This window comes from Bombyx mori, chromosome 10 (assembly GCF_030269925.1).
Source record: "Bombyx mori chromosome 10, ASM3026992v2".
Classification (NCBI taxonomy): domain Eukaryota; kingdom Metazoa; phylum Arthropoda; class Insecta; order Lepidoptera; family Bombycidae; genus Bombyx; species Bombyx mori.
In genome coordinates, this window is record NC_085116.1 from 15,467,134 (window position 1) to 15,493,977 (window position 26,844).

The 26,844-nt window shown below is 36.3% G+C and overlaps 2 protein-coding genes across 2 annotated transcripts; one reads left to right on the forward strand and one right to left on the reverse strand.

Moving 5' to 3' along the window:
• Window positions 1-6,246: 6,246 nt before the first annotated feature.
• LOC134199558 (superoxide dismutase [Cu-Zn]-like) lies at window positions 6,247-14,414 on the forward strand. Its single transcript, XM_062670729.1, has 5 exons — window positions 6,247-6,676; window positions 8,312-8,377; window positions 11,826-12,053; window positions 13,269-13,408; window positions 14,232-14,414. The coding sequence occupies exons 1-5, from the start codon at window positions 6,500-6,502 to the stop codon at window positions 14,347-14,349; spliced, it is 729 nt and encodes a 242-aa protein (XP_062526713.1). The 5' UTR covers window positions 6,247-6,499; the 3' UTR covers window positions 14,350-14,414.
• A 1,808-nt stretch (window positions 14,415-16,222) lies between these two features.
• ACBP (acyl-CoA binding protein) lies at window positions 16,223-26,010 on the reverse strand. The gene is given in 4 exon segments (NM_001043557.1): window positions 16,223-16,830; window positions 23,397-23,514; window positions 25,736-25,770; window positions 25,991-26,010. Coding segments are annotated over 3 exon segments (276 nt in total). The 5' UTR covers window positions 25,751-25,770; window positions 25,991-26,010; the 3' UTR covers window positions 16,223-16,687.
• Window positions 26,011-26,844: the final 834 nt, after the last annotated feature.

Below are 26,844 nucleotides of genomic sequence, written 5' to 3' on the forward strand. Positions count from 1 at the left end.
ACCTCTTCTCTTGCTAAGGCCAGTGTTTGCACCTTCTCTCAGGTTGAGCCCCGTGAGCTCACCTACCTAGTCACAGCGTAGCTGAATTAATCCCTTAGGTTAGCAGAGAATAAGTAGATACTTTTTTTTGTTGTATTCTGTTCTCTTTTAGTAAAGTATAATTTATTAATAATTGTCAAAACTTGTATGGTTTTAGATTACCTTTTATTAATATACCTATTATAATTATAGTTATTTTGTAATATTGGTTTTTCAAATCTATACTAATACTAGCTGACCCGGCAAACGTTGTGTTGCTTTAAATAAGATTTCTAGGAAATTCTAGTCTAATATATAAAATTCTCAAAAACCTCATTCAACCACATAATATAGTAAGCGGCACGTAAGTTGGCAAGGTTTTGGTGTAGTGGGGGTAATGTCGCGCATAGTGTACATTGCAACAAAAAAATGGTCACTTTTATTGCCCGCATATATGTTAATTTTATTTTATTAAATTTTTTATTTGCCATAATTTATTTTTAAGCCTGTGTGTTTAGAAGAAAGTTAAAAAAAAGAGAGGAATTCGTGAAGTGTATTAGGTGTTATAAATAAAAATACAATTAAAAGTTAAAAAAATTATTTAAAAAAATATACTTAATAGTAAAAATTATGTGTCGCCGTCGTCACTATCATTTTTTAATAGTGCTACCCCTTGGATTAAATTTATGGTAGCACCTGAGCTGGTGGAAGGAGTTGGCTCCTCATCGTCGACATAACGAAGAGTCGCTGTCGTCACTGGCGTAAATAATAAAACGCTCAGTGACTGAATCGACTATAATTATGGTCATTGGTATTTGGTCCTGCCATTGCAAGCAAATTTAAAACAATAACACTCGTAACAAAAACTAAATTTAAAACAATAATAACAACTCGTAACAAAAACTCAATATAAACAAAGGGTTCCTACAACTTTAGTAGGCGCATGTGTAACCGGGAGCGAACGGAACGTGGACGCGGTGCGGGAGGGGAGGGTCGACTGACTTACCAATCGCGCGCTCGGAACGGTGCTATGTCTTTCCCCGCGTCCCGCTTGACAACCAAAGAGACCTAAAAAACGACTTCTGCGCATCTAGCGACTCTTGCCAAGTTACGTGCCGGGGACTATACCTCATTATAACCAAGAAAAAAAATAAAAAATAAAAAATGTTTGGGGTGGACAGCCCTTATCACTTAGGGGTATGAAATATAGATAGTAGCCGATTCTCAGACGTACTGAACATACTATTGATACACAAATAAAACCAAAAAACCATGGCTGGCAAGCTACAATTGATACACAAATAAAACCAAAGAAACATGGCTGAAAAATGTATAGTGAGTAAGACAGGAGACCGGCTTTGTCCTCATCCCTACTACGTGGTGTTTGCTGGATGAGTGGCGACACCTGGCGGGGATAACTGATCGATTGAATTTAAAAAAAAATCATAATTAAAGGAACTTGAAATTATAAACTCTGAATAAGAATTTATCGTACTACAATTATAATATTTGATTGCCATCTTGCAACCTTATTGCGGATCTGTGCATAGAATAAAAAAAATAAAAATCGGGATGGAAAAATAGGGGTTGATCGTATAAGAGTGAAAATTGAGAGTAATATTTATATTTTTTATTTTAAGTCATGACAAAATAAAAAATAAAATCTTGCCAAAAAATTTAAAATTTATAATTAACAAATAAAAAATAGGGGTTGATCGTAGAGGGGTAAAAATTTCAGAGTAATATGATTTTTTTTATTCTAAGTTATGACAAAATAAAAACAAAATTCTTGCAAAAAAATTTAGTTTTTAATTAGCAAATAAAAAATAAGGGTTGATCGTAAAAGGGTGAAAATTGAGGATTGTATGTATTTTTGTATGTTGTATCATAAAAAAATAGAAATTAAAAATTTTGTCTAAAAAATAAAATAAAAAATTTAGGGGTGGACTACCCCTAACATTTAGGGGGATGAAAAATAGATGTTGGCCGATTCTCATAGATACTGGATAAGCACAAAAAATTTCATCAAAATCGGTCAAGCCGTTTCGGAGGAGTATGGCAACGAAAACTGTGACACGAGAATTTTATATATTAGATTATAAAGAGGAAAGATTTGTTTGTTTGTTTGTTTCGAATAGGCTCCGAAACTACTGGACCGATTTGAAAAATTCTTTTTCCATTAGAAGCCGACATTGTCCCTGATGAACATAGGCTACTTTTTGGAGTTTACTCCTTTAGAATCGATTTACATATATAGGCCCGGGGTATGAAAATTATGGGGACCAAAATCGTACTAGCATGTCACACGAAATGCGTTATGCGCCTGATTGGCTCCTGATTGCGTGATGCGTGCGCGCGCCAATCAGGAGCCAACGCGCGGCCGCGTTATCGCAGGTGACGCCGGGCTGCTGCGCCGGCAGTCCGCCGTCACTCATTATTGTATTTTCTCATTATTGTATTTTCATCATTATTGTATTTCACCGTTTCTCTCATTATTGTATTTTCATATATTTGTTAGTCGTTTGTTTTGTGTCTCGTTAATTTGTTAATAATCTGTAGTGTATCGTGTTGTCGTTATATAGAACTATTTCTCGTATTGTTTCGTTTAATTTTTTATATCCAGTAAACTCCAGTCGTGCGTCGGAGCGGACACACACACTTTTTTTTATTTTATTTTTTATTTTTTGGTTTCATGTGTGTTTTAATGTTTCCGAAGCGAAGCGAGGGCGGGTCGCTAGTAAACAAATAAACAGATATATAATACAGCAATATGCAGAAGGTTAGGTACATCTAGTTAGAACCAGGTGATTTCGTCCACCAATCTAGTGGAATAAAAAATAATCACCTATTTATTTTTAGATTGTTCTCGTTTAACGTTTTTATAATATGTTTGGCAGTTTTTTTAATTAATATATTCCCACGACATTGTGTTGTTTACATTCCCACGACATAATTAACAAAAAATCAATTAAACGAAACGAATGAGGAAGCTTAAACTATTCACTAGTATGACATTAGATTTATATTACACATCGTATATCATTACGTATTTTGGGAAAACAAATTGCCCATCCCATGTAAGCCAACATTCAGCATTCTAAGTATGGTTTTGTTTAATCCTACTATTAAATTTTATTTATAACTAGCGACCCGACCTCGCTTCGCTTCGGAAACACAAAATGTTATTATTGATAGCTTTCTTTTTTTTATTGCCTTTGTATGCAGACGAGCGTACGGCCCACCTGATGGTAAGTGGTTACCGTCGCCCATGGACTTCAGCAATGCCAGGAGCAGAGCCAAGCCGCTGCCTACTGCTTAATACTCCCATAAGCCTCGTTTGAAGAAGGACATGTCATAGCGTTCGGGAAACACCGTGGAGGGGAGCTCGTTCCATAGCCGGATGGTACGTGGCAAAAAAGACCTCTGGAAACGCACTGTGGATGACCGCAGTGGCTCCAGGTAGTATGGATGAACTCTACTCCGGTGGCGGGCGGTGCGATGGTAAAAACGAGACGTTGGTATCATCTCGAACAATTCCTCAGAGCACTCCCCATGGAACATGCAGTACAAAATACAGAGGGAACCGAAGTCCCTCCGCAGACCCAGAGGCTCCAAGCGATCCGTGAGCTGCTGAGTCAGCTAGCTCAGCTAGCTGAGTCCCGCGATGTTACCCGCGGTTATTGTCGTACCACGGGCGCCACCGCAGGGCGAAGCTAGTCTAAAAAAAGTAGCCTAAGTTACTCCTTATATCATCAGATACCTATCAGTGAGACTCGTCAAAATCGGTCCAGCTGTTCCGGAGATTAGCCGGAACAAAGAGATACCTACAGAAAGATCGACAAAAATTAAAAAAAGCAATTTAGTATATCTACTGTGAACATTTAGTAAAAAGTGGTTATTTTATTATTACAAACAGACACTCCAATTATATTTATTTGTATAGATAATAGACTAGACAAGCAGAAAGACTTACGCGCGTTATGAATTACGCAGAACAGATCAAAAGAATAAAACAAATTATAAAGATCGTGACTTTTATGGTGCACATATCACATCATATCAAAAAATGGTAAAAATATATATACATAACAATAATGTGAATGAAATTTATTACATTAATGATGTTAATATGAACATTAACGACTCTCTTTTCTTAAATCTCACTAAGGCATCGCTAGCGTAGGTATTTAAAGATATCTTTATAGCTATTAATAAGGTCGTACAGTAATTAATAGTATACAATATGATCACGAAAACTGCGTGTTTCCTACATCAGCCAGAGTCGACTTCCACCCAAACATTACAATGCCGTGTCTAACAGTTTATGACGTCAACATTAAGAAGTCCATGTAATGAGGATTTAATGAGACAAATATAGATTTTTATTAAAATCGCTTTTGAGATTTAATAATGCATTTATTATTTTATTTGATTGTTATCGTGGTCGCGGACTGAACTAGTCACATCACATTGTTTCGCTAAAGCAACATCGCTTTCTTGGATATTGGGAGCGATTTAGCCGCCGTTTTTTTCAAACGAAAGAAAAAAGCAATACTTCCCGCAAATGACGCTCAGTTGATAACAAAATCCAACATTTTCAAACAAAGATATATCAAGCAACAAAATAAACAGTGTTGCGCCAAAGTGTTTTTTTTTTACGATATGTCTAATGAAATGAAATGAAATGAAATGCGTTTATTTCAGGCAACTTAAGCCCATAAAATGTCACATACAATTACATAACATCTAAATCAAAATACAATAAAATTAAATTTACTATTTATCAGAATGACTAAAAACAAAAACAAACAAAAATGAAACCAAATCAAAATTATTAAAATTAAAATTGTCAACTACTAATATAAAATTAAAATAAATAAAAGAACTAATAAAATAAATAATGAAATAATGTTAACTGAGTAACCGTCACCATACCAGTCACTGTGTTAGATTTATAAGAGACAGATGCTTAATAAGCTTGATTCACAATGTTTTAGATCTGTCAAAATCGAGCAACACTTATCGCTGCAGATATCAAGCGACAAACAGCGTAAGCCTGGTTGCACATTACACAATTGCGGCAATTAAATTACGAAATCAAACCAAAAAAGTACCTTTAACCTGCGAAACCCTCTGAAAATCCTCAAATCCATTGGTATATTATTATTTTTTGCCTACCTAAGCTGAGAGCCTTGAGAGGCTATTTCAGCGTAACCCTAACGTTTGTAGGTGAGCTCACGGGGCTCAAACCTGATGACGTTGCTAACACGAACCCTACCAAGAGCCGTGCTTCGCAGAATCTACCACCGGATCGGAAACGCGACCCACTGAGAAGATCCGGCGAGAAACTCAGTGAGCTGTGTCTGAGAGTTAATTTACTCGTCGAGCCCTTCGTCGCAAGCGACGGGTTCGACGAGAACGGTGACCGGTGCTTGAAGTACCTAAAAGCACCGTTAGTGGATCGGGACGATCCGAGATGACGTGTTTTGGTATAAAGATTCTGAAAAGATGTTGCTTCGTTTGAAGTTTTAGGGGATACTGGGAGACGCGCTTAGTAATGTAATTAGCATACCTTTATACATAATTAAATTAATTACACAGATTATTTTTTAACTGATACCGTAAATAGCATACATGTAATATCAGAATCATACTCAATTACCATACTTAAGGATCGATAGACTAAATCGGCTGGTAGTCGGACTCTCTATGAAAGTCTCAGAGCTTACAAAGAAAACCATTCAGAAAAAGATTCAAGGAAAGAACAGGAAAGAAAATAAGTAAAGTCATATATAGTTTTAATCAAATTTATATTGACTGAAAACACTTTCTAACAATAATTTCAACAACAATGTATTAAGGGATTTGAAAGCATGGACACTAGACTGTGCTTCTGAAATTGTTGTGTGCTTCGTACGAAGCTTTTAACGTTCTCGATAGCGTAAACGTTAATTCAAATTTGTATGGAGTTGAAATGTTTGCCTACGTTTGCCTAGGGGTTCTATTTCAACTGCATACATATTTTGAGTTAACTTTTACGCTATCGAGAACGTTAAAAAACTCGCACTAAGCACACTGACCTCCATGAACGACTCACCAGCCATTAGGCCGCACAAACGTCTGCCTACGAGACCAAACAAAACATAATGAAACTTAATGACACAATTCATAATAAAATTATTTATTATTATCTCAATCATATCTTGGGCACACTAATAGCAGTACTCGATTACGGAGCCTTGGAGTCATCTCACGAAGAACTAATGACAAACCAGCTACAACTATTCATTACACGATTAAAAAAACGCGAAACACAACCTCCTAAGTGCAAAGCCATTGATTGAGCATCATTTGTCTTGTAAGCACGCGCTTAGGAAATAATAAGGCGCCAAAACTGATATTCTACATTCAGTTTTTTTTTTTTTTAAACCAGTATTTTATCTGACACATCCTTTTTGTTGTTCTCTATTTTTTTTTTAAAATGAACCTTCGCGGCTATCTACTATTTGGCCAGTTTCTGTGGCTGGTGGCCGTTTTAAACGGAAAAACCTTGCAAGGTATCCCTGGTTACGGCAGGAATTTGATTATCAAATCCCTGCCCGCCATTGAAGATTATCAAAGTCCCGTTTATGAAGTGTACATGGAGCCTTATTTATATGTGAGTACTTTTGAAGTATAGTGAAGATAGTGACCATTTTTGTTACGATATAATATCAAACCTACTACCTATGAATTGATTTTGTTACTTCAATTTGATTATTTACCAAAGATTAAAATACTTTACAGCTTTAGCGATCACAGACGAATTCGACGAAATTTTGGAAGTATTAAAAAGAAAATATGAAAGTCAGGGTTAAATTATTAAACTATATTTAGAGACGACTACGATTCGTGAAAAAAAATATAGAACTAAATGTTTATTTCAACATTTACTCTAATGTATAGTTTTCAACACTTTTAAACGTTATTATTTTTTTGAGTGCTTACTTTTTCAACTCTAACAGCAATAAAATTTATTGATAGGATGAAAGTGTAATCGATAAAGAATGTGATAATAATGTAGGTACGTTTCTAAGTAATCTGTTTCTTCAGTTTTCTACCAAACATTGTTAGTATCGCATTTATGATCATTTGAATTATTTACTAACCGTTTCTAATTTTGTTACATTTTATATACAATGAAAAACAATATGAAGTAGAGCGATATAAATATAAATAATGATAAGCTTAGATATACAACGTAAATTGGGACGCCTCTTGGTATGTGGTGCGATGACCTCCGAACGGTGGCCGGCAGGAGTTGGATGAGGAGAGTCGAGGACCGGCCTCTCAGTGGTGTGGATGGGGAGAGGTCTATTTTGTTCAGCAGGGGACGTCTGTTTTTTTTTCTATCTTTTATTGCATAGAAACTGCCTACTTACCGTAAATCCGTTAAGGAATTTAAAAATATTTACACATAGGATATATGTATATATATATATAGTTTGTTACACACGCACGTAAATCCATATATATAAATATTTATTATTATTTTTTAATAATCATTGCAAAAATAAATGGAACTGATATTAATTAGAAAGTCGGTAAGACGTCCGGTGCATTCATATGTAGCGACGCACCGGTGTTCGAATCCCGCAGGTGGGTACAAATTTTTCTAATGAAATACGTACTTAACAAATGTTCAGATTGACTTCCACGGTGAAGGAATAACATCGTGTAATTAAAATCAAAACCCGCAAAATTATAATTTGCGTAATTACTGGTGGAAGGACCTCTTGTGAGTCCGCACGGGTACGTACCACCGCCACTCCTATTTCTGCCGTGAAGCAGTAATGCGTTTCGGTTTGAAGGGTGGGGCAGCCGTTGTATACTGAGTCCTGAGAATCTGATATCTCAAGATAGGTGGCGCATTTACGTTGTAGATGTCTATGGGCTCCAGTAACCACTTAACACCAGGTGGGCTGTGAGCTCGGCCACCCATCTAAGCAATAAAAAAAGTATTGTACTATAGACAGTAATTAATTTTAAAAGTATTGTTGTTATTTACAACATTTTTTCGCAATGCTTATAAGAGTGTTTAGTTTTAAGACTTAGCTAATATTATTAAGTCTGTTAATATATAAATAGGCGATATTAATAACGTAAACAGTTTGACGTTGTCTATCTGAACTATCCGTAACAATATTTTTTTTTTCTTTCCTCTTTGCTGGTAGCCTAAGGGATTATTCCAGCTACACGCGGACGGTTAGGCAACCAACAAAATAATCGATTTTAAAAGACATATTTGTTCCAGGCACTGGGTCAAACAACATACCCTTTGAACGACAACAGAGCTGAAAAACAGATCGATTTGTCTATGGTAAGTTTCATAGTCAACTGTAATCGATCATTATTGACAGAACGCAACTCGCAAATTCTTGTATTGAATACTGGTGGTAAAGCTTGTTGAATTCGACATACGAACTATGTGCTTAGTGCGAGTTTTTTAACATTCTCGATCGCGTAAAAGTTAACTCAAATTTATACGGAGACGTTTGCCGCTAAAGGCGCTGTTCCAACTGCATACAAATATGAGTTAACTTATACGCTATCGAGAACTTTAATAAACTCGCACTGAGCACACAGGTGCCACAACCGTCTTGACTATTTTGAACGCGAAACAAAAACCTTGCCAATCCTAAAGGATTACGATAGTCGATTTATTAGTCCTATTGTCCTGACTAAAAATCCTGTCTTCGTCTGTGCACATGGAAACAGATACACGAAATTTCATGACAATCTTTTGCCCAACTCAGCCTTTTTTATTGCTTATATGAGCAGACGAGCATACAGCCCACCTGATGGTGAGTGGTTACCATCGCTTATGGACATCAACCACGCTAGGGGCACGGTGAAGTCACTGCCTACAAAAGCTTAACAAACGAACGCAGTTTCTTATTGACGTTTGAATTCGAATATCTTTTTTTAATTGGTTTACATATTTATTTCGTTAAATTTAATTTGAATATATTCGGATAATTAAACATTACACGGCCATTAAGCAGCGGCTCGTTTCGTAGTTTTTTTTTGTTTTTCTGTTTTAATCACGACTCCACGATTCGTTTACTTCCTCGTGAGCCACGTTCAAATTTTTGTTCATTAGCAATTTGTCTTACTGACGAACTAATTTTGAATATTTATAAATGGAACTTCGGCATTTTATAATGGTATTTTTCTGGCATTTTCGGCGTATTTTTTTAAAGGAGAAGGCGCCTATTGTTTTCGACTCGACCTTGCCGACTGTACACACATTGACTGTGCAGAATAAATTAGTAAAATTTTATTCTAAACTACCTTAAGACAGATGATATCCTTAAGATACCTCAGCTAGTTCAGCTTTGTCTGAATTAACTGCTATAAAATCAATGGCCAACAAAATGCTTATCTGGCGAAAATGTTTTAGCAAGGCGATTAAAGTAACAAATGTGGACATTTTACTTGATAGCCTTGTTAAATAGTATAATAACAAAAAATACTTTTATTATTAAAATAGTGTGCGTTCGTATTATTCTATTTAGGTTATATACTCGTAAAGAGGAAAAATATATGCTATCAACACTTTCACGCTCATTTGTACGTTCAAAAGTGTATTTGTTAAAAATATTAATTAGCCACTTCGTTCCTTATTTTTAATTAACTTAAAATTGGAGGAGGCTCTAAGGTCGGCTTCTAAAATTTTTTTACCAATTTTTTATTCAAAATTTGTAGTGGGGCTTAGTTTTATGAACCACTAGCTGTACCCGTCCGCTTCGCTGGGCATTTAAAATTAACATTATTATTTCACACCCCCACAAAGATTCTCGTCATTAACGCCCCCGCAACTGGTGTAGGGAGTCCGACACTCATTTATATTAGCCTGTCCATTAAGTACATGTACTTTCTACATAGATACCAAGTTTCAAATCAATGGGATGCATGGTTCGGTAGTTATAACGGAACATTCGTAAAAACCACTGTAGATTTATATATTAGTACAGATTATCACTATATATATATTTTTTTTTTATTGCTTAGATGGATGGACGAGCTCACAGCCCACCTGGTGTTAAGTGGTTACTGGAGCCCATAGACATCTACAACGTAAATGCGCCACCCACCTCGAGATATAAGTTCTAAGTTCTCAGTATAGTTACAACGGCTACCCCACCCTTCGAACCGAAACGCATTACTGCTTCACGGCGGAAATAGGCGGGGTGGTGGTACCTACCACCAGTGATTCCGCAAATTACAATTTTGCGGGTTTGGTTTTTATTACACGATGTTATTCCTTCACCGTGGAAGTCAATCGTGAACATTTGTTGAGTACGTATTTCATTAGAAAAATTGGTACCCGCCTGCGGGATTCGAACACCGGTGCATCGCTACATACGAATGCAGCGGACGTCTTATCCTTTAGGCCACGACGACTTCAAAATATTTTACCTACTTTAAAGGTCTATGATTTTACCTTACCACTGAAGTTTGTGTATATGTCAAGAAACACGACGTATTTTAAATAAATAAATACACATTAAGCTAACTAATTAGGTGGGTAAGATATTTTAATAACATGGTAATAGCAATGGATGCTGTGCCGCGTAGCGTGACATTATCCTGGCCATTAAGTCGGTGACCGACACAATCATGTAACACCAAGGACTTTGTAATTAATCACTGTTATTATAATATAATAGGTTTTCTCTATGTATGTTATTGTTTGCATCCAAGTATTTATATAATATCCAATTACAATAAATTAAAATAAAATTATATATAATTTGCGTAATTACTAGTTTGGTGAGTCCGCAGGGGTAGGTACCACCACCCTGCCTATTTCTGCCATGAAGCAGTAATGCGTTTCGCTTTGAAGGGTAGGGCAGCCGTTGTACTGTTAAAATTGAAACTTTAGAACTCACGGTAGGTGGCGGAATTTACGTTGTAGATGTCTATGGATTCCGGTAACCACTTAACACCGGGTGGGCCGCGAGCTCGGCCTTTCACCCAAGCAATAAAAAAAAACAAGATTAGTACAATTGTGCTAATTTAATTGCACAGCAAAACTGTTGTCTCTGGGCAGTGGTATCTATTTTTTGGCCATATTAAAAAAAAAACAAAAATTTTAAAGACTGACTGGGTGGTGCAGTTGTTAGCGCCCCTGACTATTGCGCCGAGGGTCGTGGGTTCGATTCCCACGTCGGGCCAAGATTGTGTGATGATACGGATTGAAAACATGTTTTTTTAAATGTTATCCAGCTTAATTCTTAATCGTACACTGCCTGAAGTGTTTTCGTTTGAATGCTGTTCCATCACCTCGAAGCATTCCTCTTTCTCCATTTCCTCAAGGCATCCTTGGAAACTTCAATTTTTTTAACTGATACATAGTTAATTGAAAGCTTTTTTTTGTTGCTTAGATGTGTGAACGTGCTCACAGCCCACCTGGTTTTAAGTGGTTAATAGAGCCCATAGACATCTACAATGTAAATGCGCCACACACCTTGAGATATAAGTTCTAAGGTCTCAGTATAGTTACAACGGCTGCCCTACCATTCAAACCGAAACGCATTATTGCTTCACGGCAGAAATAGGCGGGGCGGTGGTACCTACCCGTGCGGACTCACAAGAGGTCCTACCACCACTAATTTCGTGAACATTTGTTAAGTACGTATTTCGATGCGGGATTCGAACACCGGTGCATCGCTTGATACGAATGCACCGGACGACCTATCCTTTAGGCCACGACGACTTCAAATTACGCAACTGAAACCATAACATTCATAATTTCCCAACAGGCACCACACCACGCACCCGGTTTGCAAGCCGTCGTCCATTTCATCGCTGATGAGGAGTCAGGCGTTTCCGGGGATCTGATCTTCACCCAGATCGTGCCTAACGGACCGGTGACAATCGAAGGGAACGTTACAGGCTTGGCCCCGGGACTACATGGCCTCCACGTCCACCAAACGGGCGACATAAAGGATAACTGCAAAGACATCGGACCCCATTTTTTTGCTTACTACGTAAGTACATTTGAGGCAATCAGCGCAAAAGTGTCCTAAGCTTATCATAGTTAGTATGGAGATAATGAAGTTGAAATTTACTTTTACACTGTTTCGTAGGCAAAAACAATACGCGCAAAAATAATGTTTCCAAAGCCATCTGTTCTCTATGAGTGAGACTAAAGATAAGCCGGTTTTGCATCAAAATTTATTATGTTTTAAATAAATTGCATTATATAAGCGCGAATATGAAAAAGTTAATTTTACACATATCAAACTATTGATATGAGGAACATTTAAAAAATATTTTGACTGTCTGGTATTGGTTAGAATAATTCGGTATATCACACAACCTCTAATCTCCCTTCGGATAAATGTATTGGGCAAGGGCGGATCCAGCTTTGGCGCCAGGGGGGGGTCACATAGTCAAATTTAGATGCGTTCGTTCCCATACGTTTGCCATTATACAAAGTTATTATATTATATTAAATTAATTAAATATTGAAGGTATGTAGTTACATAAAATCTGTATGGTGACAAAATATATAAATAAAATCATTATATTCAATTAGTGGTTCACCTAAGTCCTGGACCCAGCCCAGGGGGTGGTCATGAACCCCGTGACCCTCCCCCTGGATCCGCCATTGGTATTGGGTCCAATAACCGCCCTTCTGCTCTTCAAACAGGACCACTTGATACGATCAAGGTCGAGTAGGAGTTAAGCCATCTGAAGAAATGAAATAAATAGCAGCTTGTTGTTTTTATTCTAGTTACTTTATCTACCATTCATTTTTGCAAATTAATAAAATTGAGTTTTTGTTGCAAAGCTTAAGTCATAGATGGCAGTGTCATATAAACATTAAATTTAACGATAAAAATAACAGTACCATCCTAATAACTATGTTACCTATACGTAAGTATTTAAAACATAGAAAACTTATATCAATACTACAAGTCTTCGATCATATTATATTATTTCAGAATTGGTACCTAATCAATTTGATTTTCGAATTGACCAAATAACCAGCCATTGTTTTATATTACTAAACAAGAGATGGCGCTGAAATTTAAAATATTGCCAGCACTAATTTAAATTTATCAACAACATTTTCATTATTTTCTGGAAACCCGATGCTGAAACTCAGGCTAAATCCCTATTCCGCTTAATACTCGAACATGCTGCGCTGACTCCGCATGACACGCCAATTTAATTACGTACATAATCATTAATTTCAGGGTCGTCATGGTGGTCCCCGCGACCCGATTCGTCACGTTGGTGACCTCGGCAACATCAAGGCGGAGGAAGAAGCCACTCTTAATTTGAAGATAGTTGATCACCTCATTTCGTTGGCTGGACCTCGTTCTGTTGTGGGAAGGTAACTTTTTACACGACATAAAAGAGCCCAAACTAGAGATGTGCACAAATTTTTTTTTTTTTTTTAATTACCATTATAGGCAGACGACGTCACCTAATGGTTACACCCTCGCTAATGGACATCAGCAATGGAAACTCAAGTCGTTTATTTGTTACCACTTCGAAAGTCTTTATTTTTTCTGAAAGTCCTAAGTTTTGAAGTTACTGGTGGTAGGACCTCTTGTGAGTCCGCACGGGTAGGTACCACCACCCTTCCCATTTCAGTTTGAAGGGTGGGGCAGCCGTTGTAAATATAATTGAGAACTTATATCTCAAGGTAGGTGGCGGAATTTTCGTTCGCGTTATAGATGTCTATGGGCTTCGGTAACCACTAAACACCAGGTGGGATGTGGCTCGTCCACCAATCTATGCAATAAATAAAAAAATCTGAAGCAGTACCCCCAACCCTTTGGCCATAGACATCAGACTTGTGCTGCCGCCTGAAATAAACTATAAACTACACTGAAACTCAATAAAAACACTTACTCGTGGATACTAACCCTGATAGTCACAATACATTACACAATATTAGGAAATTTCGGTAACAACTTAGCATTTTATTTTTATATTAGTATAGCTGTTGCAAAGTACGAGCGCGCGTGGCCTTTATTTGTAGTTGTAATCGTAAAAACACATTTTAGTTAGTGTGTGCACCCGACGGAGAGGTCAGTAGCTACATACAGCCTACATTGACGCGTATACAGATTGGTCACTCACACAACTAAGGGCGGCGCGCAGTCGTACTTTTCAACAACTATACAGCATGTATTTTATTACTTTTTCAGGTCTATTGCCATAAGCAAGAGCGAGGATGACTATGGGAGGGCCAGTACTGAAGATAGCGCCCTCACCGGAACTTCAGGACCGGCGGTGGCTTGTGGAATAATAGGATACTTACATTAACCACATCATCTACATATTATTATGTATATTGTGTTCAATAAAATTTTATTCTTCTACTTATATAATTCAGTTGCATTGTGTGCATTTTTAATGGCTTATTTTTTCTCGTATCTCTTAGAAAGGACAAAACTTATATGTACAGTTGTCAGTGTTTTCAATAATTTTCATTGATATGGCAACATTGTATAAAATTTTTTCTTGCTATTCGTACCTTAAGGCGCATATATAAATATTCTACCGTATCTCTATGGAGGGTAGAAGCAAAAATCACTATCTTGTATAAATATGACAAATTGAAAAGTGTATACCTGTAAACAGCAAATTATATTTCAGAGACTCAACAAAATGGCGTTAGTGTAGGAGTTGAAAACGGTATGAATACAACAGTTTTAAACAGAGTGAAATGTGTTAATTTATGGGGCTGTTTTTAAAATATCTCCACTTGCTACTATGACGCCACCATAATTGACTCCCGTGGCAGCGGACACTTTAATATAAAAAAATTGTACTCTTTAGTTCTACCCTAGGATTAGGATATTAGGATGTTAGGATGCTACAAATACCGTGGACTGCCATGAGAACAGACGAGTCCATTCTAAGGCAGCTAGACATCCGAAAAAGGCTCTCTTCCATCTGCCGGGAACGTGTTATGAGCTTCTTCGGACACATCATGCGATCTCCCAAACATGAATTAGATAAGCTCATAATTGCGGGTCGCATAGAGGGCAAGCGCGCTGTGGGCAGAACACCAGCCAGATGGTCAGATTTAGCAAGAGAAGCACTTGGTGGTAGTCTGTACCATGCAGTCGTAATCCTCAGTAGTGAGGAAACGATATAGAAGAAGTTCTACCCTCCATATATATATATAGCTCTTACCGTGGGTCCGAACACCATTTTCATTTTTTTGACGTAGGTACCATATCCGACTCTGTCATCGAGCGGGCCATATTTTGACCATTAGTAGCAATTAATAATCACCAGCCTGTAAGCTGCGTACAAATTTTACGAGACAACTTTTATTACCGCGTCAACGACACGCTCCACGTTTTCGCGAGTACAGCGTTCAATAATGAAATATTGATTAAGTACGTACTCTAATTGAGTGCACACCTCAACTCACAGAGGCCGTTTCTGAAGGCCTGGCTTCCTGAGGTGCTGTCAGTTTCCGAAAATCCCGCCCGCTCAAGTGGAAAACTCAACATTTTTATACGAAACTTGCTGACCCGACAGACTTCGTAGTGCCTCAATCGATAAATAAAAGACCTAAACTTTTGCATAAAATAAACTTAAAACAAACAAAAGGAATGCGTCCGACAGGGGACACATCAAAGGAAAAACAAAATTGTTATTTTTATTTATATTTGTTTACCTTTTAAACCTTCTCTGGACTTCCACAAATAATTCAAGACCAAAATTAGCCAAATCAGTCCAGCCGTTCTCAAGTTTTAGCGAGACTAACAAACAGCAATTCATTTTTATATATATAGATTAATATTTGCTTAGTTAGGTACTGGTAGTAGGACCTCTTGTGAGTGCGCACGGGTAGGTACCGCCACCCTGCCTATTTCTGCCGTGAAGTAGTAATGCGTTTCGGTTTGAAGGGTAGGGCAGCCGTTGTAACTATACTGAGACATTAAAACTTATATCTCGAGGTGGGTGGCGCATTTACGTTGTAGATGTCCATGGGCTCCAGTAAGCACTTAACACCAGGTGGGCTGTGAGCTCGACCACCCATCTAAACAATAAAAAAAATGCTTTATTAATGATTCAGGTTAGATTGTATCACTATTATTTACTACTATATTTTGTAATTCATAATACATAAGGGTGGCATTGGGTTATCTTTTTTTTCTATAAAAAATATGACAATAAATATATACCCAACAGATTTATTTATTAAAAAAAAAAGTAAAACATACAAAAAAAAAACAGTCGCGCATGATTTTGATCACGACTAAAAAACTGCACTTAAACTAACGTGATGTCCACTTAAATATAAATAAAGATCCTTAACCAAAATAAATACAAAACGGAACGACCTAGTACGTGTATACTTTTAAAACATGATTTCGAAAAGGACGCAAGTTATTTCATTGCTGTTCAATATTATGCTTTAGCACCCTGGAAGTACCGTTCATTAATGTAAGAACATGATAATTTTATGAAATCAATATGAATTTGTGTTCTTAAAAAAAAAACATTTCAAACAAAAATGTAAAATAAAGATGGCGTCAAAAAAGTCTGATGCGCGATGATGATGCGAAAAATCGCGCGTATTTATATAGTACACTCGATAATGAAAATTATCATGTTCTTGCATCATTGAAAATTAAGTCTTTTATTCTTTGAGGCCGATGGAAGCTATGAGACCTTCGACGATCTCGATGTAGGCTTTCTGGGCATCCTCCTTCGAAGTGCCGGCCAGTTTGTGCCAAGCGTCAAATTTAGCTTTACCCTTCAAGTCTAGAAGACCAGGTCTATCTGAAATCAACAATAATAACATTGTTAGGCGCTTAAACTCGGAATCTTAACTCTCCACCAAAACATACATTAAAACTCCATTTAATAATCACGACTCTTAAGGTAGATTTCGATTTAATAATTTATTTATTTCGCTTCAGGTGATCCGTACGCCGTTTCGCTTGGAATAAAACTGATTACTGTCTTCATGTCGTCTTTGGAACTTCCAAAATTCTAGATTCTTTACGAAAATTATAGACTTAGTATTTTTTTTTGTTGCTTACATGGGTGGACGAGCTCACAGCCCACCTGGTGTTAAGTGGTTACTGGAGCCCATAGACATCTTCAACGTAAATACGCCACCCACCTTGAGATATAAGTTCTAAGGTCTCAGTATAGTTACAACGGCTACCCCACCCTTCAAACCGAAACGCATTACAGCTTCTCGGCAGAAATTGGCCGCCCGTGCAGACTCACAAGAGGTCCCACCACCAGTAATACAATTTTCTACAATTTTCCAGAACATTTCCGATGATATTAGATTCGTTTCGATATTCGACAACAGATCGTATCGGCACAATAATAACATAAGCAACAACGATAATCTTAAAATAGAAAATTAATATTCGTCTATACATATAGCCCGGTGTTTAGTAAAGGTCAAATTACTTTTTGGAACGAAGTTCCTTATCGCGCGTTGTGAAAGGGGGCTAGACGGAAAAAATTCTAACGAAAAGTTGTCACGACACTTTTTAGATCCGTCATTCTGACCAATCAACGTGTAAGCGCTTATCGCGTGACATTGCTCGTATCCGATTGGTCCGCGTAATGAGTACAGTTTCTCGAGATAGCGTTTCAACAATAGTAATTTAGTTCATAGTATTGTTTTTTTCTTCTTCCGTTAATGCCGTAATTTATTATTATAACCTAAAAAAAGAAATTACAATTCCTTCACTAATTCATCGAAAGGAACTTCGTTCCATCCGGGTGTTGTCCCTTGACACCTCTGAAGTTTTTTTTTTAGACGAATACTTTTTCCAGTCAATACTGTTCATGTTCAACGTTGTCAGAAAATAACAGAATAAACAAAATTATGTAACAAACAAAAGGCTCGAAAAAAACAATACTAAGTAAAATATTAATGACTAGCCGTACTCGCCGGCATTTAAAATTGACATTATTATTTATTGTCATTATCATTAGGGAGTCCAACACTCATATAAATATTAGCCTATCCATTAAGTACATGTATTTTCTACATGGATACCAAGATTCAAGTCAATCGGATGCATGGTTCAGTAGTTATAACGGAACATCCGTAAAAACCACTGTAGATTTATATATTAGTATATAGTATAGATACATTAGAGATTTAGGCATCATGACTCGATGTGGGTCGTGGCATTGACGTTAACGGTAACCACTTAACGCCAAGCGGGCCATGAGCTCAATCACCTATCTACGCAAAGAAATCCCTATATATCTTTACATATAACTAAACAAATACGAAACGCCAATATTACTGGTGGTAGGACCTCTTGTGAGTCCACGCGGGTAGGTACCACCACCCTGCCTATTTCTGCCGTGAAGCCGTAATGCGTTTCGGTTTGAAGGGTGAGGCAGCCGTTGTAACTGTACTTCAGACCCTAGAACTTGTATCTCAAGGTGGGTGGCGCATTTACGTTGTAGATGTCTATGGGCTCCAGTAACCACTTAACACCAGGTGGGCTGTGAGCTCGTCCACACATCTAAGCAAAAAAAAAACGCCACGCTTCGGGCATTCTCTGGTATTGCCTTTGGAAAAGGAAGCACGACGTAGTCACCTACAAGGTTTATCGTATTAATGCCATTTAATTCGATCCATAAATAACTGTACACAAGAAATAAATAGAAAATAACCCGCTTTCACCGAGCGAATCTTTGAATTAAACAGGTGTGCTGCTAATGAATATTAATGTTGCATACGCATACCGCGATGACTTGCCTTCAAAAACATTTAAAACAACATTCTAGCATTAATACTATTTTATTTTTACCCGAAAGAGATATATTTTTCAAACGTATTTACGCTTGTATATAAGATTTTTCGGCATGCTGTACGGTCTAAGCTATTTCACGGATTTCAACTTTTTTTTTGCATTCCCTTCCGCCTGTAGCCTCGATGGGTCATTCTGGCTTCGCCGTGACTGGTGAATAGGTCATCTGACTCAGCCTCAAAAACTTTGTTAACATATTATATGCCCTAGGAAGAGCTTCTGCCTATTTCTGCTGCGAGACAGAGTGGTTTTTCCCTACATATTCGTTGGTAGCTTAAGAGGCTATTCCAACTTTTCAAGGACGGGTAGAGAACACTAGAAAGAGTAGCGCTTCGCTGAATCTACCAGCGGATTCCGAAAACGCGACCCAAACGCGATCGAACTCAGTAACTCAGAAGCTGGATTTTAACATAAGATATTTTATTAGATACGTCTAAATCACAATTGCGGTATGGGATAAGACAATTTCAATATGTTGTATGATTATTTATTTTTAAATCGAATAACCAAGAAGCAAGAAATCCAACAAATGATTTGATGTAACAAAAAAACCCAACCGAACCGACCCGTCGTTTAAAATACACATAGATTTTTTAGAATAGACATCGCATAGACAATACATTCGGTAATTTTTTTCTTTGATTATTCCCAACCGCAATACCTCTATTAACATAATTTAAAAAGATATTTCTATGGTACAAATTTATACTTAATTTGTCATGTTTATTGCAAGGCACACTAAAAAAGGTAATTAAACTGAGGTTACGACCTCGAAAAACTATGCGTCATTAAAATCGGTGGCGCTAACAATGGAAAATCACACTTCTCAAGGCGACTAGTAGGATACTATGTGACCTACGTTAACTGCAGATGCTAAAATCATTATTATCTATACATTAATACGTGAAGCAAAAACTTTGTACCTCTTTTTACGAAAATTGCGCGGACAGAGGAGTATGAAATTTTCCACACTTATACTAGTTTATATAGGGGAGGAGTGCAGAATAATTTTTTTTTTTAATTGAGCATAAAAATACTTTAAATCAAAAATAATGATTACACACACTGCCACGTATTTCACACACAAGCTTAAATACTCTTTTGTTTATTGTTAAAGTAAATTTGAGGATAGATTTTAATATTGTTTGTCTTTAATATTATTTATCCCATAGTGTAGCCTCGGCGAAATTTGTTATTTAGAAGTCTATGATCGTCTTTGACAACACTTAATAATGTTTAAACTTATAATTTACTGTCTATCGTATGACTTCCCTGGCAAATAGTATACGTGATGATATTGACATATTTGTTTGCCATGCTTCTCTAGCCTCACTTAAAATAAATTTAAGTTCCGTGATCCACACCGAGCTGTAGACCAACCACATTTATTTTGATTTCTATAGAACATTAATTACCCCCTTTTAATTTTTTATTTTTATTGTTTTTTTTTTTGTAAGTTTGTTTAAGCAGTTTTTTGTTTTCTTTGTCTTAATTTTATATTAGTTAACGATATTTTTGTCTTAAGCACAAACGCTCTTAAGCAAGATGTGTTCACACCCAAAAGGGAGAATTCTATAATGTATTATTTTATGTAAATAAGTTCAATGTTTATGTGTGCAGATTTCATCCAGATGTGTGAACCTAATAAAAAAAATAATTAAATTAATTATATTATAGTTGAATTTCGACTACCGGGCGACCACTAGTTTTAATTTAAAACCTATCCATCACCTATGAGATTCTGGTGCTTTGATAATGCCGATCTTAGTCAGCAAACATGAGACGGCCGTGATATTACAGACACGATTAACCCAAAGCTCAGTTCAAAACTAAATCAGTTGCGACTTCGTTTTCTTTTTAACAAAACATTTCTTATTCGATTTATCGGGACAGTATCCCCTGTAATGAGAAAATCTCGTTTTTCACAAGAGGGTACTTTCAACACTAAATCTTAACTCGCATTGATTTCGCGACACCACGACCTGTCAGTATTTATCCAATAAGTCACGACCCTATGCTTAGTGCGAGTTTCTTAACGTTCTCTATAGCGTAAAAGTTAACTCAAATTTGTATACAGTCGGAATAACGCCCCTAGCGGGAAACGTGGGCAAAAGTTCCGACTCCGTAATTTGAGTTAACTTTACGCTATCGGGAACGTTAAAAAACTCGCAGTTCACCTCCATACACAGCTCGCGCGGTGTCCATATTAGTGCTACGAAATAAAGAGCCTTTAAAAATCTATATAAATTCACTACACTAACAAATTGTTCTGTCACCGTGCTTGTCGAACCCGTCGCATGCGACGAAGGGCTCGACGAGTAAATTAACCCACAGACACAGCCCACTGAGTTTCTCGCCGGATCTTCTCAGTGGGTCGCGTTTCCGATCAGATTCTGCGAAGCACTGCTCTTGCTAGGGTCAGTGTTAGCAACATTCCGGTTTGAGCCCCGTGAGCTCACCTACATGTTAGGGCTGAAATAGCCTCTCAAGGCTATCAGCATAGGTAGGTTAAAAAAAAACAAATTGAACCTTCGATCTAAGTATCTTACTGTGTAAATTTTTTATAAACAAATGACAACAATGCCAATACAATGAAAATATGATCACCGGTCTTGAGATACGAGTTCAAAGCCCTAATTTATATCCTATCGTAAATTATCTACACTTACTTCTTCGATTTTTCTCCCCTACTGGTTCGCTGGTAGCCTAAGAGGCTATTCCAATTATGCCCGGAGGTGATCTCACTGGCTCAACCTGAGATAATTTGCTAACACTAACACTAGTAAGAGCAGGACTTCGCGGAATCTACCAGCAGATCGGGATCGCGACCCACTGAGAAGATCCAGTAAGAAACTTAGTGGGCTGTGTCTATGGGTTAGAGTATTTCTTCGAGTATCAAGTATTTAATACGTCGTATTTCGCAAAACTATAGAGCGACAAATCACTAGTTTTAACTATTTCTACGATTTGACTAACCCAACCCACCTTGAGACATGAGTTCAAAGCCCCAATTGAGTCGTATGGCAACTATTCAAAGAGAAACGCATCACTGCTTCACGGCAAAAAATCAAAATGGTGGATAATTGCTATGCGCCTGAGTTGCGCTTTTTATCTATAATACTTTTTTTATGAATGAGCGTTCACCAGGATGGGTGGGCGAGCAAAGGCTTAGCCAGGAGGAATCTGTAATACAAGGCGATATACCTCCATCGGGGAATTAGTTCCTAAATACACATTAGATAGGCATTAAGTCCGTGAGAACGAATTTTCAAAACCCGACATAATCACATCATTCGAAATCAATACCCTGGTCTTCAGATTTCACTTCAGATGATGTACCAAAAAGTACCAAAAAAAATAATAATATTGGCTTGCATAATAAAATAGCATTTGAGCAAGAGTAAACAAGGTTTATTATTGAATGCACCCAGCATATCACGTAGTGATATAACGAATCACTGGCACGGCACGACCTTGGCTTTTTTCCCCCCCTCCAAGACCGCTCGGCCGCAGATGTAACTAATAACAGAAGGTGATAACTCAACCATAACTTTGATGATAAACGCGAATTGAAACGCGAATCTATATACCATTTTATTAGGATCTTATATTACGCGTCAGTGTGAGAGATATTTTCCTATCTCATGATAATATTAATGCCATAGTTATTATAATAAAACGGAAACCCTAAATACAAAAATAAACACGCATTCAAATAGCATCGTAAATGTTAAATAAAATAAAGTGATTTATAAGGGAATTATCTTCAGGTTGGCACTTCTCTTGGTGTATTAATTACTTTACGTAAATCGACATTCGATTCATTTTGTTTCTAGGATAGAGCACCTGTTTTCTACAACATTCAAACTATTAATTAAATCTTATCAGATAGGAACAAGCTCATGAAGTATTATCGCATGTTCACTATATCCTGTGTGTAATCTACACTTACGTGTTCCAATCGCGACAAAGAGCAAAGTAGCACAACGCCGTGGGTAAAAAGTTACAACGGCTGCCCCACCGTTCAACCCGAAACGCATTACTGCTTCTCGGCAGAAATAGGCAGGGTGGTGTTACCTACCCGTGCGAATTCACAAGAGGTCTTAACACCAGTAATTACGCAAATTATAATTTTTGCGGGTTTGATTTTTATTACACGATATTATTCCTTCACCGTGGAAGGCAAACGTGACATTTGTTAAGTACGTATTTCATTATAAAAATTGGTACCCGCCTGCGGGATTCGAACACGGTTGCATCGTTACATACGAATGCACCGGACGTCTTATCCTTTAGGCCACGACGACTTAATCCCTCCCAGCTGAAACGTTTACTACCAATTAAAATTTCACCACTTTTTTTTTTAATGCAAGGGACACACCTGAAGCCGTAAAATATTTTGGTCAAGCCAAATACAGCGTGGTGATGAGCATATTGCTCGTTGGAGGATCAGCATCAGAATGGCATACCTACAATTGCTCTGCCCATAGCTGATAGCTGTTTTTGTACACTAGAAATTATACGGTTAATTAAATTGTCATGAATACTAACTGGCTGGATCGGCATCTCCAACTGTGGCCTGTTTGAAATGGGCATACAAGTTAAGGAGTTGGGCATCAGTTGGAAGAGCTTTCAGGTTCTTCACGTTGGCTGCGGCTTGGTCAAATTTCTGGAAAGGAAAGATAATGTTATGCAGCCGCTCAATGGCAAACCCGAAGGATCTTGTCTTTATTTTATCTAAATATTTCCAATATGAAATAAAGACCCTTGAAAAAAAATTTAAGTTAATAAAATTTTAAAAAGTTAATAAAGTTAATATATGAGTAGAGAATATGCAAAAGATTAGGTCAATTTTTCTTTCAACATATTTTTTGTGTTTGTAATGTCATGTATTGTGTGAATAATGTCAGTAATCTCAAGGATAATTTTCATTACTGAATTAGATCAAAGAAACCAATGTTTCCTATAAAAATGTCCTTTTGAGTTAATTAATAATACAGTCAAAACCGTTTACTGCGACATCGTTTAATACAACATGCCGGTTATAATAACCAAGAACAAAGGTCCCGGCTGAATGCCATATGACCGCCTTATTAAAAATATTGCTTTCTACGACATTGGTAATAACGACATAACTCATAAAACGACCACATTGAACTAATATCTCGGAGAATTAGATCTGTAAGAACGACCAGCTAAACTGTATTGTAAACAATTTGAATAGGTATCCACATTTGTCTTGAATGGCTTTTAAAATCAGGAAAGAAAACAATAGGATTTAGTTTAGTGTAGGGTCTTTTCTAATTCTTAGAAACAAAACACGTGCATGCGGTAGTCAAAGCCCGCTTCTTCATATCTCTTCAGTTAGTTTGTTACTTATCTATACACAAGACGCACCAAAACTTTGTGGAGTTATTCGTGAAACTTTCAAAATGTCTCAAAGAAAAACAAAACAAATTAATATTGTAAGAAAAATCGCGTATTATGTAAATATATTTTTCCAATAATTCCCTATCGATTTGTTTGTCCTTGCACCATACACATTAAACATCACCGGTTGTTATGACTATCGGTTTTTACGACTGAATATGAGCAGTCCCTTCGATGTCGATATAACAGATTTTGACTGTATTACAATCCGCATACTGATTCATACTTTTTACTGTCTTGTAAATGTTGAATATTTAAAAAATTCAATTCCTTATTTATTTAGGGATTTCAGTTAGTGAGCACACTAACACTGAAAACAATGTTAATGGTCACATTTGGCATACAAATCAACATACACCAAAACTGGTTTTTAAGATAAAGGACAATGCACCTTCTTGGTCCTTGCCAAATACTTCTCTGGGAGCTCTATCAGATGATATATTTATTCAATGCCGATACTACAGTTCATTTTATATTTCATGTAAGCATAAACGTAACATTAATCGACCACCCAAATTTAGATTACAAACTGACTACGACTACTTTTACAGTTTAATCTAATATTTTATTTGTCATTATATTATTTCTGAAGATTCAGGTACTTTGCAGTTTTCAAGCTTAAGTAGAACTGACACAAAAACTAAAGTATTAAACCATCCATGTAATTTTAATTGTATTGAAGTCTCGCGAAACGTGAAGATGACTAACTGAGTCGTCTATTATCAAAGGTGGCAATCTGTGCATTTGGACAAAAAAATGTTATTGATATGTCAATACAGATTGATTTGAATATAATCGTCTCCTTCAAAGAATACGGTTCAAAACCTGCATTAAATAAAGGTTAATACTTAACCTGTTATTTATCTAAGATGTCGTTCAGAAGAGTTTTGTGACTGCCAATGGAATACAAAGTCAATAATTCGTTTTTCTGATTTACCAATAATTGTCCAAAAGTCACATTGCCGGCTTTGATAATAGTCGACTCAACTATGACTATAAACTGCAAGTATGTTTGTTAATGTGTACACTGGAAGAAATATTCTCAAAAATCAATCAAATAATGTCTTTTAAACACAAACAAAATGTCAGCATCCTGGTTGAGTTTTATTGTTTATTTTTAAACATATTTTATTATATTGAATTTTGGTGGGTTGGGTATATTTCATTTCTAATTTTGTTTGTATATTTATGTTAAACTTTTGATTGCAACCATGTTATAAATCATCTAATTCCAAATTTATTATTAATTTTGCTGTATTTAATGAATCAATCAGATTTTATGTTGATAAATGCTATTTAATTTAAAAAAATATTATTAATTGTTATGTAATACATCTTTTAAGCAGGTATGTATTGCAAGTACCTACTTAAAGTGTATTATTTGAACTTTGCACTCTAACTTTGGTGTTAGATAAGATTTTTTTAATGAAATTTATAGTGAGAAATACTTAAAAACTTACTTCTTGGAGAGACATATTGATCAAATGTGGGTAACCTAAAAGCAAACAACAGTTTATTAAAAATATGACAATTACCGCCAACAAGTTCGGTGAAATGTAGAAAGGTGAAATCGGTTATGTTATTTTCGCCAAATAACTGCGACTATTTCATACTTTTTGTTGCGTAAAATTAACGTTAATAAATCATTAACCTACACGTTATTTATGAAATAAAATTTGACATTTTATTTTAATTATTAAGGAAAAGTCACCTACTTGTTAAACGACGATACACCCGTCCCGAACGAACACTAGTTTTAGACTGAGTTCATAGATAATACACATAAAAATCAGTCGAATTATACCTACTCAAAGTCAAAGACGATAAGCTGACGTCAATGACAACGACAACTAACCACTGAAGTATAGGTCTATAGACCAATGTCGATAATTTTTTAAACCAAAATAAAAAATTGTAGGATGAAACCCATTACAAAAGGAGGGGAATATTTTAAAAATGAAAGGAAAAATAATTTACGGGCGATCTGAAGTCGGGAAGGGGTTGGGGGGGGGTAGGTTTAGGGTAAAAAACGGTTTTTCTCGATTTCCGGCAAAACTAAACGTCCTATGGAAAAAAGTCAAATGGCTAAGTTGTAGGTAATAAAAAGATCTAACACTTTTGTATTTACACTTTTCTCACATAACCTCAAAATTTATGTAAAAAATAAAAAAAAACAAGTTTTTGGTTTTTTATTTTTCTTTTTCAAAAAAAAATATTTTTTCACGAAATTTGCTGAAAACTTACCTTTTTATGTCTCAAATACGCTGTAATTTATTTGATTAGAAATATTTATTTTTTCACCTTATTTTAAATTAATATCGAAAAAGGACCCTAATTTTCAATCGAAAATTCACCCGTCAAAATATCAGCTTTTTTCAAAAAGTTGGTATGTTTTCTGCTCGTTGAAATCTCTACTTTCCGATGGTGAAAAAAAAATTATGTTACTATAGTAAATCTTCTCAGAAAATGCAAAAAATCGAAAAAAAACTCGAATTCGAATATATTTTTTTTAATTATTATATACCATTTTTTATTTTAAAATTTACACTTTAATTATTCGAAAAACATA

Bases quoted from the DNA above. Each gene is read 5' to 3' on its own strand.
- LOC134199558 (XM_062670729.1), top strand. From the start codon at position 6,500: ATGAACCTTCGCGGCTATCTACTATTTGGCCAGTTTCTGTGGCTGGTG. The intron at 12,054-13,268 runs GTAAGTACATTT...CATTAATTTCAG, and splicing joins CCCATTTTTTTGCTTACTAC to GGTCGTCATGGTGGTCCCCG. The intron at 13,409-14,231 runs GTAACTTTTTAC...TTACTTTTTCAG, and splicing joins CCTCGTTCTGTTGTGGGAAG to GTCTATTGCCATAAGCAAGA.